Source organism: Equus przewalskii, chromosome 3, assembly GCF_037783145.1.
Source record: "Equus przewalskii isolate Varuska chromosome 3, EquPr2, whole genome shotgun sequence".
Classification (NCBI taxonomy): Eukaryota; Metazoa; Chordata; class Mammalia; order Perissodactyla; family Equidae; genus Equus; species Equus przewalskii.
The window spans coordinates 99,918,574-99,937,120 of NC_091833.1; the positions used below are offsets into that span (position 1 = coordinate 99,918,574).

At 45.5% G+C, this 18,547-nt stretch overlaps 1 protein-coding gene across 6 annotated transcripts in view; it reads left to right on the top strand.

The window, feature by feature from the left end:
* The window catches only part of CCDC149 (coiled-coil domain containing 149), a 100,384-nt gene that overhangs the window by 69,473 nt on the left and 12,364 nt on the right, over positions 1 to 18,547 (top strand). For 4 of the 6 annotated variants that reach the window (XM_070613057.1, XM_070613055.1, XM_070613059.1 and 1 more), the window contains 4 exons: positions 1,705 to 1,849; positions 9,236 to 9,312; positions 11,398 to 11,430; positions 16,274 to 16,390. In XM_070613057.1, coding sequence (XP_070469158.1) covers positions 1,705 to 1,849; positions 9,236 to 9,312; positions 11,398 to 11,430; positions 16,274 to 16,390 — 372 coding nt within the window. The remainder of the gene's footprint in view (positions 1 to 1,704; positions 1,850 to 9,235; positions 9,313 to 11,397; positions 11,431 to 16,273; positions 16,391 to 18,547) is intronic. The other 2 variants (XM_070613058.1, XM_070613056.1) reach the window with 1 other exon arrangement.

Below are 18,547 nucleotides of genomic sequence, written 5' to 3' on the forward strand. Positions count from 1 at the left end.
GAACTGCTGCATTCGAGATTTTTCTAATGACTGGACCGCATTTGTGTGTATTCCCCTACACCATGCGCTCCGTTCAAGAATGTTTTCCCTTCTCTAATCCCCAGTTTGGCATCTCTGAGTATGTTTCAATCTCGTCAAGTTTCTCCTTTTCCTGGCCTCTATGATCAGAGTAGAAAAGTCTTGTAGCTGCTGAAATCATTTTATCATGGAACATGTGCCTTTTTCAAAGAAGCTTTTATTGATTGCAATTTTGTTCCTCCTTCTTGTCGATTGCGATGAAAAATAATGATCTTCCAGGAACAGGCCAGGGGAATAAATATCAGAGAGCTTTCTTCTGACACTTAATATTTGGGAATTCAGTTCCAAATGTAAGCCTCCAGTTGAACATGTTTGGCTGGCCCACTTTTGGGTTGTTGGCAGTGCAGACCAGTAACAATCAGGTGGCAGTCTTAATCAGAGCTAGAGTGGCTTAAAAAAAAAAGTGCTGAATCTCCAGCCTACCTAATAACCAAGGCACTTTTCCAAGCAACGTTTTTTTCCACCCAACTAGAAAAGGACACCCTAGAATTGTTTTTAAAAAGAAAGCTACAATACTCTATAAAAATGTGAAGTCGCCCATCTAAATTTAGCTCTGGATACCCTTGGTAGCCAAATATCTTTAAATGTTGAGACCCAGTGTTATCACTGACCTGGGGAGTGCCAGCCACACTCAACCACCACGGCAGAGCGGTAACCTGGCATAGCCTTTCTAGGTAACTGTTTGGCAACCTATTATGGAAAGTCTTAAACTGCTCCCCTTTGAACCAGCAAGAAATAATTACAGACCTTTGCAGATATTTTGCTTCAAGAAAGTTCTTCCTACATTAGTTATAATAACAAACATTGGAAACAACATAAACATCCAACAGTGATTAAATAATTTATCTATCTACACCTGGACTACGAAGCAACAATTACCTTGTATGTTTTAGGAGATATTCATCATGAGGCATAGGGTTAAGTGAAAAAAAGCATGGCTTTTTCCAAGTTTTGAAGAATAACATATGAATTTATATGTTTACATATAGGCATGTAGGAAATGATGTTCAAAGATGTATAGTGAGAGATGTATACTGTTTCTTTTCTTCTGTCTGGTAGGAGTACAGGTGGTTGTTGTCTTTCTATGTTACCTCTTAGTTTATGTACCCTTTCTAAAAATGTGCATATACAGATATATTTTGTAGTTTTTCTTGCCTCCCACCGAGGGTACCACACCGTGGGAATCTCTGCTATGAAGCAAGAAGCTCACGGCTAGAGTCGTCATATGCGTGGCTATGTGACCTGTAGCCAATATTTTTAATCCATCTGCACCTTGCTTTCCTGCCCATGGAATGGGAATAAATAGTACTTCCCAGGTGGATTTTTTTTTTTAAGTCTCAAATGAGTTAGTCAATGTGAAAGTGTAAAATACTGGACAGACGCAAAAGATTATTATCCTTTTAAAAAATTGTTGATCAAAGTCCGTCAAGACTTCCTTCTTTGTTTAACCCTCACACTGAATTTTATTTTGTTATACTTTTGACACATGAAGTAGACTCTTCAACACAAAATAGTAGCATTTAGAAGCTGGGAACCTATCATAGTCCAGGAAGAACTGCCATTGGTTTGCATTCCAACATTCGGAAAAGATTTAAGACTGAGTTGTAAATTTTATATCCTACCTAGTTCAGGATCTGTTATCTGAGGATCACGGATGCAGTCTCCCAGCTACTCCACAGTCCATTTCTGATCTGAAATCTCTGGCGACAGCCCTGTTGGAGACGATCCATGAAAAAAACATGGTTATCCAGCACCAGAGGCAGACCAACAAGTAGGTAGCTGGACCCTTGGTGGGGAGGGAAGGGGCAGGAGAAAAGCGGGCTGAGGCTACTAGCAGTGGGTGGCAACCGGGTGGGACTAGAGGCCTTAAGGAAAGGAGGTAAGAGTCCTCACATTTGGAAGAAAACTTATTGAACCAGAACTGTGCTTCTGCATTATGTCAGCATCTTGGCTATCAGCTAGAGCCAAGTGAGGACATAATACTGGTCATTGCTATTGAATGCTTATCTGAGCGGTTCACTGAGTAATGCATAGTGCCTGGGCGATTTTGATAGTGTGGTTGCCTGGGTAACTTAACCTCTCTCTCCACCCAGTCTCCTTTGGGGCAGCACTCCCTCAGTGCCATTTTAATCTGCACCGTGACTTCGAGAGGCTCTCTATGGCAGGAGTACCCAAGCGTCAACTTCCACAGGCAGCTGGGCCTGGGGGGAGTGTCATGTCACTCTTCTAGGTCAACAAAAAAAGATGGTAGAAAGGAACAACAATGAAAACAGAATTCTTATTTGATTTTCATAAACATGCTATGTTGTGCAAAACTGAGCAAGTTAAAGTAGCAGAGACGACAGAAGCAAAATTGAAAGTGTTCAGAAAATGGTGAATAAACCATAAATTAAAGCGACAAACAGTGCAATCAGGGCTGGCTTCCAGGAGAGCAACCCTTGCAGTCAGAGCGCCCAGTGCTCAGAAGAACCCTGCACTGAGTCTAAGGCTCCGTTGTCACCATCTTGAAATCCTTAATCATTTTTTAACAAGGTGGCCCCGCATTTTCATTTTGCACTGGGCCCTGTAAATTATGTTGCTGGTCTTGCTTATAAAACCTACACCCAAAACCAAAATGAAAGTATGGAAAAAGTGAGCAGGTGCCAAAATGCTGGGCTTCCAGTAAGAAGGGGAAGGATCCGGGGCACAGGGAGAGAGGTGACTGGAAAATGATTGAGAGTATTGTAAAAACAAAACAGAAAAAAGAGCAACCTGGAGTGAAGGGAAGATCGCGCAGGAGATTAAGATATATATAAAAGAAAGCAGAGAGCAGTGGAGGGAGGCTGGCCAATCTCAGAGGGATGACAGGGGTAATTTATTGACAGAAGAAGTTCTAAACATTCTTTTAAAAGAAATCTTAACCAAGGAAACAGCCAGATGCTGGATGCAGATACTTCTCAGGGGAAGGAGAAGAAATGGGCTCTCCCCAGAATAGGTACCACGTCTTTGTGATTCAGGCAGAATCCCCGCAGCCAGCAGTGTTCCCCAGGAGCCTGCTTTGTCCTCACCGACTCGCTATAAAGCACTCATCAGGGCTGTTTCAAACCTTCTCAGGTCTTCTAAACCAGTCTGTTCTCAGCAGGTCACCTCAGCTCCTCCTTCACTGAGAAAACAGAGGCTCCTCATCATGAGCCCCAAGACTTGCTGCTCCCCTGAAACCGGTGTCTCTCCCTCTCTCCCTCCCATCTCCGGGAAACACACCCACCCAGCGTCCTGTTGGTCCACACCATCTTCCCTCTTCTGGGGCCTGGCTGCCCCATGACCTCCTCTTTCAACCTCTTCAGCCTCTTCCCTTTCTCTGGCCTCTGCCTCACCCCCCAGAAACCTCACAGATCTTCCTGAACCCCCAAGCCCTTGCTCGACTCTGCATCTTCCTGTGAATTCCACTCACCTCAGAGCTTTGTAGACAGGCGGCCACCTCTACTTCTTGAGCAGACTCCCTCTCAAAGTGTGTTCTGGGAGCATCGATATCAGAGTCATGTGGAGGGGGTGCTTGTTGAGAATGCAGGTTTAGGAGTGTGGTTTGGGCCCACAGTGGACGCTCGTGATTATTTGATGAATGAGTGACTGAATCATCTTCTAACCCTTTGTTCCTGTTCCCTAATACTCACGTCCCAATGGTCATTAAGCCTTGTGGTTTTCATGCACTCATTTATTCAGTAGATGTTTCCTGAGCGCTTGCTGTGGGCCCTCAGTTACGTCTCCTACCTGCCCTTTCTGCCTTCTTCCCACCAGACCATCACTTCTTCCATGGCAAGACCCTTCCATCAATCCTCCGTCCTCTGACCCCAGCCCCACCTTCTCCACCACCTACCCGGGCACTCTCACGCCCACCTGCCAGCTACAGTTCTGATCACGTCCCGGGCCTGCACCGAACAGCCGGGCTGCGTCCCACTGCCTGCTGAACTCAGCATCCCCAAGCTGTTGGCCTGATGCTCGCACTGTGACAGAGTGATTTTCTAGTGCATTCCTACCTTACCCCCTGCATCCACACACATCCCAGGTTCCATGCGCTCTTACCCTCTGTTGAGAAAGACATTTTCATTTTGCCTGGTTTATTTTTGTTTTAATGCACCTTTTCATTTTTAACTATTATTTTGAACCATCTCATGGTTCAAATTTTAAAAGATTAAACAACAATATATCTCCAAACTACTACTATCTCCCAGCCACCCAGTTCCCCTTTGTAGAATAAACCACCATTCATTTCTTATGTGTCCTTCCCAAGGATGGATATGGAAGCAAATGCACAATGCATTTATGCAGACACATAAATACATATATTTATATAGATATAGATGTTGATACTCTTTTTTTCTCACAAATAGTAGCTAGTATTCACCAAAAACATAGATTTTTAAATTGTTCTACACCTTGTGTTCTTCCCCCGTAACAATAGATCTTGAAGAGTGCTTCCTATCAGTGCATAAAGTACCTAATGTACCATTTTTAATACTTAGAAGGTCTTAAGTTTCATCCTTTCAATAAATGTTTTATTTAGTGGCATGTAAAGAAACTAACTGCACAACACGTGGAGTGGGGGCTAAGACTAGAATTTAACTTTGGTCTACTTGCTGTTATCCCTTGTAATTTAGCTTTTATAACTAAAATAATAAAAGAGCTTTGTTTGGGTGGAGCGTTGCGAGTAGAAATGAAGGCGTTCTGTTCTGTAAGCGTGTGCTCCCCCTACTGGTCTTCCACTGCCTGGCGGTTACTGCCGGTTGAGAAGGCCCAATGGGAGCCATCTTGAAGGACTGAGAATCAACCTAGGACTTTACATTTTCAGAGGGGGTTCAGTGTGTAGGCATTTTGCTTGAGGTACTTGTAGCCGAAGAGTCGGCAGTTGTGTGGTATTGCTAAAGAAGGGAGGAGGTTCGTTTGTCCTATAAACAGGTGGCAAAGCTTGGATGGAAGAGGCAGGTGTTAAAGTGCTGTTTCACTGAGCACCACGTTTCTGTCTCCAGTTCTGCCCAACAAGCCATCACTTCGCCAGTGGCCGGGCAGTGGTGGTGGTGGCCAACACACGAGGACGTATTTGCCTTTCGCTACCCTTCCTGGGGTGCCCAGTTCCTGAGTTAGTTCAGTCTTTGCAGATCCCCTATGACGTCATTATTATCAGAAACTACTACTGAAAATCTATGTAGAAGCCTGGCATCTTGAGGATTTTTCTAGACAACTAGGTAGACATATGCTGAAACCTCCCCTTTCCAAAAACACACCGGAGCTAAATAAAAACTTTATTTCAAAATCTCCCCCATCCTACAAAAAAAAGGAAAAGAAAGAAAATCATCTCTCATGGCTGTTTATGCCTCAAGCTACTGCCCTCGCTGTCTCCTTCAATTCCCCGTGGAACTGCTTTCTTCAGGTAGCTCAGGTCATCTGTACTCACTGCCTCAGCTTCCTCACAGTCTGCTTTTCTCCACCCTGTCACTGGGATTCTGGATTTCATCCCTTCCACCATCCTGAAACATCTCTCCCAAGGGTCAGGCATGTCTTCTAAGTGGCCTTTTTCATCCTGTGTGACCACTTTCTAGAATAATACAATACTGCCCATGTGGTCCCACCCAGAACTCTGTCTCTCCTCGACTTCCAGGCCCCACATTGCCTCGCTCTCCTCCTCTGTCTCCAGCTGTGCTCCTCCAGCCCTTTCTTGCCTTACAGAGGAGGAACTCTAGTCCTTGCTCCTCTGACTGCTCACTCTGCTGGGGAGGGGGCCCAGCTCCCAGCCCACACCACACTCCGGTCTCTGCACTCCCACATCTTTCCTTCCTCCCATAGGTCCAGCTGTCTATGTGGATACCCTGTAGGCACCTCCCACACCTCCCTACCGCCTCATTATTGCCCGTCCCTTCACTTCCGTGCACCCCACTGGCTGAGTCTGGCCACCACATCCCTGCCCTGGACAATAACCTTCTAACTGGTCTTTTCTGCTTCCTCTCACACTCGTTCTCGTCCACCCTCAACTCTGCATCAAGAATACTTTTTCTACACTTCATTCTGCTGCTCCTTTGCTGAAAACCCTTCAGTAGTTCCCCACTGCCAACGTATAAAGTCTGAACATTCCCAACATGACAACAAGATCATTCATAATCAGGGTCCGTGGAAACCCCTCTGGGTTCATCCTCCATTTTCTCTTCACTTCTATTCTACTGTCTTCTACTGAAGGACTTGTGTGTTTCCAGGCCCTGGTTTTGATTCTGGCCCCTCTGCTTGCCAGCTGTGTCACCCTGGCAAGTCAGCTTGACCTCTCTGAGTCTCAGTTCCCTCATCCATGAAACAAGGATAATAAGAGCTGCCTCATTGATTGTTGTGAGGGACTGAGGGAAATAATATCTGTGCAGTGCTTAGAGTAAGACCTGGTCTGGAACAAGCGATTAATAAAGATCAACCATTACTAAAGCGTTCCACAGGTACTGAACGTGTGTGTGCGCGCGTACCCATCTGTCTGTCTGTCTCCCACCAGACTTTTAGTCCCTCACATACAGGGACAGGGTCTGCTTCCCTTCATTATCCCCTGTAGCCTCAATAATCGTTTGTTGAAGTGGTCAAGCTGAATTGAACGGACTCTGTTCCTACTACTCCCGTCTCGCTCTATGAATACTGCCAGCTATTAAGACTCAAATAGCCCTCTTCTCTCCCTGGGCCACATGACTCCACGTTCAGTGGGCCACCCGCCATATTGTTCAGTGTGAAGCTTATCAGGAGGTCCCTCTTTGTCATTTGAAGCATCTTGGGTTGTATTTTGCAAATCAGCTGTGGCTGCATCCATATTTCAATTATGAACAATTTTTAAAGGGTACTTGCTCCAGATATGAGAATGCTTGTTTTAAAGTGTTATTATGGGGTGTTGGTTAAGAGCGTGCACTTCAGAGGCAAACTGAAGTATAGGTTCAAATTCACAGTCATCACCAGCTGAATCCTGCTTGCAGTTTTGGTCAAGTTAACTAACCTCCATGCCTCTGTTTCCTGATGGAAAGAGTAGGTCGTGGGTGAGAGAACTGGTGGTTGAGAAAAGACACAACTTTGAGATGACTGTGTGTCCTTGGACAAGTTACTTAACCTCTCTGTTCCTTAGGGTCCACATGTGAAAAAGGAGGATAATAATCCAGTGTACACTGCAGGGTTTTTGTCAGGTCATGTGAGATGATGCAGGTGTGGTGGGTGTTCAGCATGGGCTCTGACTAATACCCAGCACTCAGGAAAGCTCAGTTGCTGTTTGTTTTAACAGTAGTATCGTGCTGTTGTTATTGCTACTGTTACTACCACCACAACTTCTGCTGCGTCCATTTTACTACCTTCAGTCCTGCATCCAATGCCTGTCCGGCCAAAGAAGAAAGCAGTCACCACTGACAAACTTAGGCAGGGGTCCCTCAAAGTAGAGTGATGGGACACCAGCAAATTCACCTCGGTCCATTTCTGGGAGACAGGGCTGTATTATCCGGGAGCATCAGAAAAAGTACGACCAAACGTCTCTTCACCACGCCTTTGGACGTCGCCCTGACGGCATCCTTCAGCATCCACAGAAGAGTTAAGCCTTATCTTTTGTTTCGAAGAGGCAGCCACACACAGATGATCTGATCTCATTAAGAAACAGGCATCAACTTGAACACTGTTGTGATTGCATCTCAAACCCATCAGCTGGTGAAAAGGGAGCTTGGATCAGGAGGTCTGAGCAAAATATTGAAAGTGAGATTACGAAGAATGGTGTTTATTGGAGGGTCAGAGATGTGAAAGCAGAATAGACCCAACAAATGGAGTGAAAATTGAAAGTAATTGATAAAGACTATGCAGAATTTAAGACTTAAGGAAAGGAAGAAAAGAAAAGCTCTAAGTACCTAGATGAAGAAAACCACATATAGTAACGTCAAAGAGTTTTCTGTGAACTCAAAGGGAATATTAATTAAGATACTGCGAGTCAATTCAGGTAAAAAAGGAGGAATCCGAAGCCATATATATATGTGCAGATATATACATATTCATGTCTGTATGTCTGTGGGCGTGTGCAGCTATCTCTGGAATATAAAGCGAGGTAAGAGAACAATTCTGGCGTTCTGACTTCTGCTGAAAGGAATGGAAACTTTGCTATTAAGGTGATTTCCACATCATTTTAGCACAGCAGTGCCAAGAAAATCCCCCAAATAATATAAAGACTGATTTTTCAATTTCCAGGCCAACAGAAAGTGATTGAAGTTTTCGATGACTATCAAATCATTTCTCAACTAGATTTAATTTTTTGTAGAGTGAAGGAGGGGAAATATATGCCCATATTTATGTCTTTCCAGGCATATAGATAACGTTTGGCTTCCAAGTAAACAGTATAATCTTTTCAAATGCTCATTCCAGAACTTCTGTGTCACAGAGAGTCAGAATGGTCACCTTGGAAAGCGGTATAGTTACTGGAGTGATCCTGCAATTAGTGAAAGTTCTTTTGAAATGCCTGTTTTTTTAATTCTCTTCGTAGATAATTGTAAGCCATGGAAAAAGGAAAGAATTTATTTAATCAAATATACTTATTGAAACACCTACCATCTACCAGGCATTATGCTAGATATCAAGGATGTGGACATCAGTCAGTGACACATGGGTTAGGTCTGAGAAGGCAGATCTTGCTATGTTATTAACTCAACGCAACATTGCCCAGCACGGTCACCCATCTTATTTTTTAGACTTGGTTGTGTCCAAAACTCAGATCTACGCTCAAAGAATCAAGATGTGGTACTACTAAGGGTATTCAAAATTAATTGTCATCTTTAGCAATGAGCAATTCCCAAATAGATATTCTGTAAGACGTTTGGGCCATGGTGGATGAATTGTTTCGCTCCCCAGGGGGACTACCTTTGTGGGAGAGGGTTCACTTGAATGGTAACATTTTAGTATTTTTTTTTAATTATTCACTTTATATTTTCGTATGTATTTTCAATAGAGTATATGTGTGTGTGTATATATATGTAATTATATTATTATTCACACACACACTCCATTTTTAGCATATATCTTAAATCTCAAAACATTTTCTCTCTGTTAGGTCACAAGTGGGTTTTCCTAGTAGCCTGCTCGCAGCCCTGATGCTGACAAGTGCTCGTTAATCTGTCTGCTGTCATTTTCTCCCCTTTTCCAGAATCCTAGGGAATCGAGTGGCTGAACTAGAGAAAAAATTAAGGACTCTGGAAGTTTCTGGTTTGTGGAGTCTTCCGGGTAAGCAGACTTCATGAAAATCATTTTCTGTTTTAAAAAAGGAAGCTCTCACATAATTTCCAAAGATTCTGCCTTTTTAATGTCTTTTTATCTGAAGATCATTGTTGAGAAATCTATAAGTGTTTTAAACTTAGAAACCATCATTTTGGAAGGAAATCAGAAAAATACAATAAATAGGCAGGTTTTCATCAGTGGAACTGTGAAGTTTTGCTAACCTAAATTCTGAAATTGTCATTGTTTGTGTCTGTATATGTATTTTTTTTAACTTTTGTGAATATAGTAAATCATTTCTTTTTTTTACTCATAGGTGTCTTATAACAGTTTGTTCAATTTAATCATCACCCCTAAAAATGAATGTAAGAATGTACAGTCATGTGTTGCTTAACAATGGGGACACATTCTGAGAGATGCATTGTTAGGCGGTTTTGTTGTTGTGTGAACATCACAGAGTGCACTTACACAAATGTGTGTGGTCTAGTCTACTACACTCCTGGGCTATAGGGTGCTAATCTTATGGGACCACGGTTGTCTGTGTGGTCTGTTGGTGACCGAAATGTTGTTATGCAGCACATGGTTGTACAAAGATTTGTTCAGTTTAATCACCAATCACGAAAATGAATGTATGAACCTACAAAGATTTGTTCTATTTAATCATCAGTTCTAAAAATGAATATAAGAAAAAAGCAATTGTTCTAACCCAAATGCACTTTAAAACCTCCTTGTTCTCTCTTGCCCCATCCTATTTATTTTTTCTTTTCCCCAAAGCCCCCTGGTACATAGTTGTAGAATCTAGTCATAGGTCCTTCTGGTTCTGCTATGTGGGACTCCAGCTCAGCATGGGTTGATGAGCGGTGCTAGGTCTGCGCCCAGGATCCGAACCGGCGAAGCCCTGGACTGCTGAAGCAGAGCGTGCAAACTTGACCACTCAGCCCTGGGGCCAGCCCCATCCCATTTTTTGTTTTTGTTTTTGTTTTTGTTTTTTGAGAACGATTAGCCCTGAGCTAACATCTGCTGCCAATCCTCCTCTTTTTTGCTGAGGAAGACTGGTCCTGAGCTAACATCCGTGCCCATCTTCCTGTACTTTTTTTATATATGGGACGCCTGCCACAGCGTGGCTTGCCGAGCGGTGCCATGTCTGCACCCAGGATCCAAACCGGCGAATCCTGGGCCCTCAGAGCAGAATGTGCACACTTAACTGCTGTGCCACCAGGCCAGCCCCCGGCCCTCGTCCCATTTTTTATGTAGCTTGAAAATCAGAATTTCCTGTGGAGATTTTTTTTCCCAGTTGTACATGGTGTGAGGAAACTCTGATGTTTCACTTTAATTAGCTCTTTGTCTCCCATTTGTCTTGGTAAAATACCCCCTTCCTGAGACCCCCATCAGCTCTTCCCCTTTTTCTCTCCACTCTCCAGAAACTTGTATTTATCATTTTCACCACCTCCTCTTTCCCTGGAAGCAAGTTGTACATATATTTTTAGTTACTTAACCTTTCTGCAGAACGAGTCTCCTCTACCCTTGAATCATATCGGTTGCTTCCCTGTAATGTACGAGAAATGAAAATTGCCACAGGGATGTAGACAACAACAACACATTTTCTTAATGTAAATCTGAATAGCCGCCTTCGGGTGCCTGGAAGAGTGTTTTATAAATTGGAATTTTTAGCAGAGATCCCTTGAACTTGATGTCAAAAGACCTAACAGAACTAATTAGTGGCAAGTGCCATCCTGGGGATTTGAATGATCCATTTTGCACAAGAACCTTTTGATGCGGTTAAAACCTTATCTTCTTTGAAAGCCTTTCTTTTATTGCATTGAATTTCAACACCGTCAGGCAAATTTATCATTTATTTGTGCAGTCAGATTGCTATTTCTGTGCATGTACTGGAGTTTTGATTTTTTTTTTTTTTATCTCCGAATGACTTGGTGAAATTTCACAATGTTTTATTTCTACAACTTATGTAAAAAGATGGAAGTTGAGTAAGTGGAGGAATGTTGAGAATTTTCTTTCTCTGATGTTGTTTGCTCTAAGTTAGAATGGCTATTATGCAATAACAATTGTTTCTTTCCTTCTTTTTGCTGCCTGAAGGCCTGAGCTACAATGTTTCAGTAGGATTCGGGAGTATGTTCTGTTTGAAATATCTGTGTTTGTGACTAATATTAGCAGTGCATTAATATCATCCCTGCATGTAAATAAATAGAAATGCATTCTCTATGTATCCTTGCACATTTCTGATTAGAACAGTCAATTGAAATAGAGAATTCAATTAGTACAAAGCAAATATTAAATGGTAAAATTAGCTTTGAGGGACCCAGCTGACTGGATTTTATGCCAAGGCTGTGTTTGTTTTAATCTCTGGCGTCCACATAGATACAAAGTGGGAGGACAGGAGAAAGAGTGGCAATTCCCCAGATCTGATGCAGTTTCTGTGTGGGCAGTCGCACCCCCCTGGTGCAGTATTGAAGGATGTTACAGTGAGGTATCGCCTTATGGTCATTTCCAAACCATGGCGAGAGTGTGGGGGAGGGGCCCCTTCCGGTGCGAATCAGACCAGTTCCTTCTGTCTGCTCCTTGTTTTATGGTCTCCATTTAACCTACCGAATAGGGGAGCAAGAGCAGGTATGTTCTTTTCTCCTTCCTTCCTCTCTCCTTTCTTCCCTGCCTTCCTCCCTCCCTTCCTCTTCCTCTTCTCCTTTTTCCTCCTCTCCCTCTTTCTCTCTCCAAGTAGAAGCCAAATCATAGTATTTTAGCCAACTGAAGGGAGCTGCGTCCCAGTGGTTTCGGAGAACTGCCAGCTCTCTCTTATTTATCAGCATCTTGAAAGGATCAGTGTCTCTTCCAATAAGTCAGTCCATCAGTGTGTTGACACCTTTTTGAGCACCAACTTTATGAATTCACTTCTGTCCCAGGACTCACCCCCTCTAAGAATCCGCAGCCGCATTAGGGAAGCAAGATGAAAAGACATCAAGCAGACAACAGGAAAGCACAAAATGATATATAATTAAGTGCTGAGTGATAAAGATGTTAGTCTGTGAGGGAATAATGTGAAGAGTCATCGAATGCTAGACCTAGAAGCACAGTTGAGAGCAAAACATTCAAGGCCACCAAATACTTGCTGTATATTGCACAACACCCATTCCCATGCCAGTGGCAGACATTGCTAATCAATCACATCGCTCATCCTTGCTGATCTCAGATGTGGCCGTCAGAACAGTCTTCCACGTTGGCTTTCCAGGAAGGCACCTCCTGGTCAGAGTTGACATGTGAGAGAAAATATTTTCCCCCTTTCCTCATCTAGTCGGATCTCCTCATTTTAGATAAGAACCCAGAGGCCAGGAACTTAGCTGATACCTAAGGCCACAGAGGCTGATGTGAGAATGCAGGTGTTCAGATGTTCGTTTCAGTGATCCACCTGCACTGGGGAGCTATAGCTCAGAGAAGAGAGGGCTATGCTAAACCAGATCTGCTGAGGACTGGTTCTCAAAGCAAGCCGGATTGGAGAGGAATTCAGAAGCCAGAACAATCTCTTCTGAGACTCTAGAGGACAATGGTTAAGGAGCCTACTCCTCATTAGCACAAGGCAGAATTGCTGTTGGACTTTGAACGTGCTATGACTTTTCTTCGACTTTCTTCTGCCTCCCTCCTCACTCTCAGCCAACAATATACAGCTCTTGCTGTTGTTTGATAGAGTTGGGGCAAATTTGTGATCTCGCTGGGAAGTAGACAAGTTTGGCAATGTCACAGCCTGCATGAAGAAATCATTTGGATAGCAAAGCATATTCCAAACTGTTTCATCAGGCCCCGAGAGGTGGGAAAAGTATGGGGCTCTTGGGAGGAAGCCAGAGGGTGGCCTGGCTGACCACGCCCCTCAGGAAGGACTGCCCCTCCTCCCTGCCCAGCGCCCTACCTGGCGGCCTCATTCTCCCAGCCCTTTGCCGGCCTCTGTGGGGGGAATGCTGCTTGAGGGGCTCTGAGGGGACATTTCCTGGATGTGCTCATGAACTAAAAAGAAACACTGAAAGCCAGAAAAAAAACCTGGCAAGAGCAGAGCCTTGCTCTTTGAGCTTTTCATTTTAATTCTCTCTTCTCTACTCAAGCATCCTCCTGGGAGGAAAATGTGCATTTTGAAAGTACTTGGTCCATTTTGGAGAAGAGGATGAGGGATGTTGTGTTACGAGGAGTCAGGAGGGCTTCCAGAAACTCAGACACCAGATGAACGGAAGGGCCTGTGTGACCTTCTCGTTAGTTGTGGTTTGACTCTGGTTTGTGGAGCGCTCTCTGGCCCCTGCTCATCTGCCAGTCCTCAGAACCGAAATGAAACTGTGAAACAGCAGACCTCGGATTAGAGCTGAAGTGAGTCAGCAGAGATGGAATCTGAACTGAGTCAGAAACAATAGAACGAAGAGCCTTCAAAGAAGGTCTTTGATCCTTCAACTATTTTGCAAGAATGACCAAATCTTGGCATTTTATCTTAAGATTAGGAAATGATCTCTCCAGGCAGAAGTTTCAGGAGGCATTTATCTTCTCCCCAACTCCCACCTTGATTGGTCGTGGATGAGTGGTGGCTTCTATTTCCCTACTCTTCGTGCTTGTTGCTCAGGTTCTTGGAGATGTGTAATGTTGCTGGGACCAGCGTTAGTGACGAGGCGTTGTGGAGTGGATGATGCCATGTGGTGGGAGAGGGTCACGGAGACGTTTGGCCTTAAAGAACTCCTCGTGACGAGAAGGGCTGAGGAACTCCCTCAGGCTGCCTTAGTCACTGGGCTGCAGCCAGCTCCCAGCTCTGCCCGTAATTCTGATTCTTTGGCCATGCACGGGGCGGAGGGTACTTGGAAGGCTGGGTGTGACACTGAGGGGCAGAGTGTCCTTACTGAGTCCTCTGAAGGCTGGAGAGCTGCTACCTGCCAGAGAAAGATGGGTCATGAAATGCAGTCCTGTCCCTGCCTTGAGAACGGGAGCTGTTGCCTTGGTGCAGAGAAGCAGGAGAAGCCCACTCTGAGGCATCAGCTCTCTGCTCCTGGTAACCGTTAAGCCCCCGAGATGTTTCCAGATTATATCTTTGCAGTACAAAGGGAGACGGGATGGCACTGACTGCATTCGGAGAGCCTCTTAACAATACCCCAACCTGTAGGTCAACAGTTCTCATTGGGAAACGTCTCCAGACTATAGCCCTGAAGATTTCTGGATTTGTCCCCACGAGACAATAGCTGTGCTGGTGGAGAACTCCTGCCTCAGCTCCGAGCAGATTTCTCTCCTTCTGGGATGACCCTCAGATAGCAGAGAAGCCAGAGTGCTGTGGCTGCTCACAACACACACCCTCTGCCTGAGGCAGCAGCCAGCGCCGTGCCCACCACGGGGCCGGGATTCCCAGTAGTGCCGGCCATTTAGTCAGATGTTCATCAGATGTTTATGAAGCATCTACCACATGCTGAACTCTTGATACACTCTTGGAAATCAAGTTAAAAAGACATGCCCTGGGGGCTGGCCCCGTGGCCGAGTGGTTAAGTTCGTGCACTCCGCCGCAGGCGGCCCAGTGTTTCGTCGGTTCGAATCCTGGGCGTGGACATGGCACTGCTCATCAAACCACGCTGAGGCAGCGTCCCACATGCCACAACTAGAAGGACCCACAATGAAGAATATACAACTATGTACCGGGGGGCTTTGGGGAGAAAAAGGAAAACAATAAAATCTTTAAAAAAAAAAAAAAAAAAAGACATGCCCCAGTGGGAAGACAGTATTATAAACAGAGGGCTCAGAGGTACAGTCCAAGGGTCACCTGGTTCTCCAAAGGAGTGGACATCTGGACAAATACGCATTCTGTGCTCTGCCCAACCTGAAACTGAGTGAAACCGCAGAACTTTAGAGCCTGTGACCTGAGCCGCACAGACTTAGTGACTTGACTTTAGAACCTAAGGCTGGAGTGTAGGCTGGGCCCACGGCCCCTGGGAATTTTGTTGTTGACATGGTGGTTCTCACCGAGAGAACCCCAAGGCCCCATGGACAGAAGTTTGGGATCCAGTCCTGCCTGTGGGGCTCTCCTGCTCACTGGGGCAGCTTCACTTTCATCTACGTGTCGTGCGTCTGTGTGTCTGTGTTCCTCATGCTCGTATTGCAAAGCCACACTTTCCTGCTCCTCACCTCCGGAACTCGCCACGGCCTCAAAAATAGAGTTGTAATGGTTTTCCTTTCCTCCTCCTCTTTGCCTCAGACTTTCTCTATCCACCTAGGGAGTCCGTAGGAATAGATAAAAGGGTTTGGCTGGTATGGGACTGTATATTCTAAGTGAAATATAACTGTGATAATTTGGGATACCTGACACTATCTGCCTTATGACAGAATTATTCAATCTAGATGACCAAATTGCATTAAATCAGATATACTGTGTACAGCAGAGCTATCTACACTGTAATCATTTCTATAGACAACAGAGTGCTGACTAAACAGCTAAGCCCTTATGTGCATCAGTTCATGAAAACCACCCAGTGAGGTGGGTGCGGTTGTTTGTCCTCATTTTAGAGATGAGGGTTCTGAGGCTCAGAGAGGTTAAGTGACTTGTCTGAGGCCACCCCGCTAGCAAGTAGTGGAGTCCAGAACACAAACACCATAGTGTGGCTCCAAAGCCTGCACTCCTAAACACTCTGCTGTGGTTTTTATTGTTCTTGTCTCACCCAGATCAAAGCCACTCAGTTTTTGGCTGGCATAACAGGCTGTCCCTTAATGGTGGCGTTTGTGGGCAGCCGTGTCCTGAGCAGACTCATCAGGACTCGTAGACAGCTGGCCCTGGACCTCAGTGTGCTGTCTTCACACTACAAAAAGGACCTGCTGGGCATTTCCCTTCCGCAGGTTACCTAGGATTGAAGAAGATGCCTTGTTCACCCAAACAGCCAGTCCATTGTGTGGGGGTCACTGCAACCACGACTCCGCTGGTGACGTGATACATCCATTGTCCCCTTTTCCATGGCAGGGGGCAAGGACACCATCCTCTTCAGCGACCCCACTCTTCCCACCGTGCAGAGGTCAAGATCCCCACTGCTGAAGTTTGTTGAGCAGCCCGCTGAGAACAAAGCAAATCCCAAGGATGGTAAGCACACCTCGTTTTCTCTGCCAGCCCGGCCTGGCCTGGCAACGGAGGAGGGCTCCGTAGACATCAGCCCCTCCCCTTCCCGCACCTTCTGTGGCACTGTTGGGTCATTCCTTGCGTTTTTTCTTGTTGCTTGCATGGGTTTGTCTTGTTCGGAGCATCCGGCAGAAGAACGCGGCCCCTGCACTCCTGTCACAGAGGCTAAGGGGGCTCCGGAGCTTGGGTTCCTATTCCAGCCTCATGTTGTATTGGCTGTGAGAACACAGACTAGTAACCTCAGCCTAGTTTCCTTACCTGTACAATGGTGAGATGATGGTGCCGACCTCAGGGAAATCTTGGCACATTGCCTGACACGTGGCAAGTGGTCTGAAAGTCAGTTGAATGGAGAAAAAAAGCTTCTCCTCTGCCAGGCACACTTTCTGCAGGCAGGGTGTTGTGAAAGGGATTGGAGGCTCATTTAGGGCGGCAGATGAGCCAACGGGTGTGAGAGCCAGACCTCTCCCCACGCGGCAGTCTTGTTTCCCCAGCTAAACTATCCTTCACATCCTTCTAAGCTTTGTTTGTCTTCTTCCTCCATCCCCAGTACAGTGGCCAGCTTTCAAAATGGCCCCAAGTGATCCCCACCTCCTGGTACTCATGCCCTTGTGTAATCCAACCCCACATTGTATCAGGGTTGGTCTGTGTGGCTTGTAGACTACAGTAGAAGTGATGGCGTGTGACTTCTAAGGCTAGGTCATAAAAGACACTTGGTGTCTGCCCGTCTGTCTCTGTCTTGGATCATTCCCTCTGGAGGAAGCTGGCTGACAGGCCATGAGGATATTCAAGCAGCCCTACAAGCTATTCATGGCGTGGAACTGAGGCCTGCAGTCCTCAGCCATGTGAGGGCGCCATCTTGGAAGCAGATTCTCCAGCCCTAATCAAGACAACAGCCCTGGTCAACATTTTGACTACAACTTCATGAGAGACCGTTAGCCAGAACCACCCAGATAAACTGCTCCCAGGCTCCTGAGTCTTAAGCTGCTAAGTTTTGAGGTAACTTGTTACACAGCAGTAGATAAGTAATACACTGAGCATGCGAGTGTCAAGTTTCTTTCCCTAAACATCTACATTTCTTCTTCATCTTTTCTGGCTCAGAGTTATGCCTTCAACCATGACCTCTGTGAAAATATTCTCAGAATATGCCCCCAGGCACTGGGTCCTTCTGCAGAGTTACAGTCCCACATTTCCCAAAGCCCAAACTTTCCCTCTTAGATATTCTATGGACTTCTCCAGTATGACATCACCAAGTCTTCCTCCTTTTTGGTTACCCTCTCAGGTATCCAGACTTAAAACCTTGGAGTCATCACTGACTACTGTCAACTTTCCTTCCTCATGTATGCCTGTGCTGTAGCCAAACTCTTCCTTCAGAGTTTCTCGCCCCTCCATTCCTCCCACCTCTGGCTTGGTTCGGGCCCTCTTCACCTCATCAGCAGAGCTTCTGCCCTAGTTTTCCTGCCTCCCAGACCCTCCCTCTTTCATTCCCATCTTTATCCTGCTGTTGTAGGATGAAGCCTCTACAGCACTGCTTTCCATCGTGTTTGTATCCTGCTCAAAAATCTCGAGTGGCTTCCAACTGTCTTCCACTTAAAGTCACAACTCTGCAGCACGACCTGGCCTCTCTGTCTAACCTTATGATTATCTGACATAAAAACTGTGCTTTTATCAAACCGTACTAACCAGTTGGGTCAATTAGCTATTATTGTGTAACAAGCCACCCCAAACTTAGAGCTTTAAGCAACAACTATGTATTATTTATCCTGAGTCTTTGGGTCAGATGGGTGGTTCTGCTAATTAAGCTTGGCCTGGCAGGGCTCACTCACGCATCTGCACAGCTGTGTTTTGAAGCCTGTCCAAGTCACTCATAATAGTACGTGGAATGGTAAGAACAGAAGCCAGGACAGATCTGGGATTTCAACAGAGAGGTTCCCCAAGCACATGTAGGGGGAATGCCTTGAGAGAGCTCCTGACGTGGGTAGGTTCCACACTGGCCAGGAGGCAAGGCAGGGTCATTCCAACTAGCAGCATGTGGCCATCTGCAAGGCTGGCTGTAACACTCCATGTCTCACTGTGTACTCTGGAACGTGTCGTGGCTGGTGGTCATCCCATGCTGGCATCCAG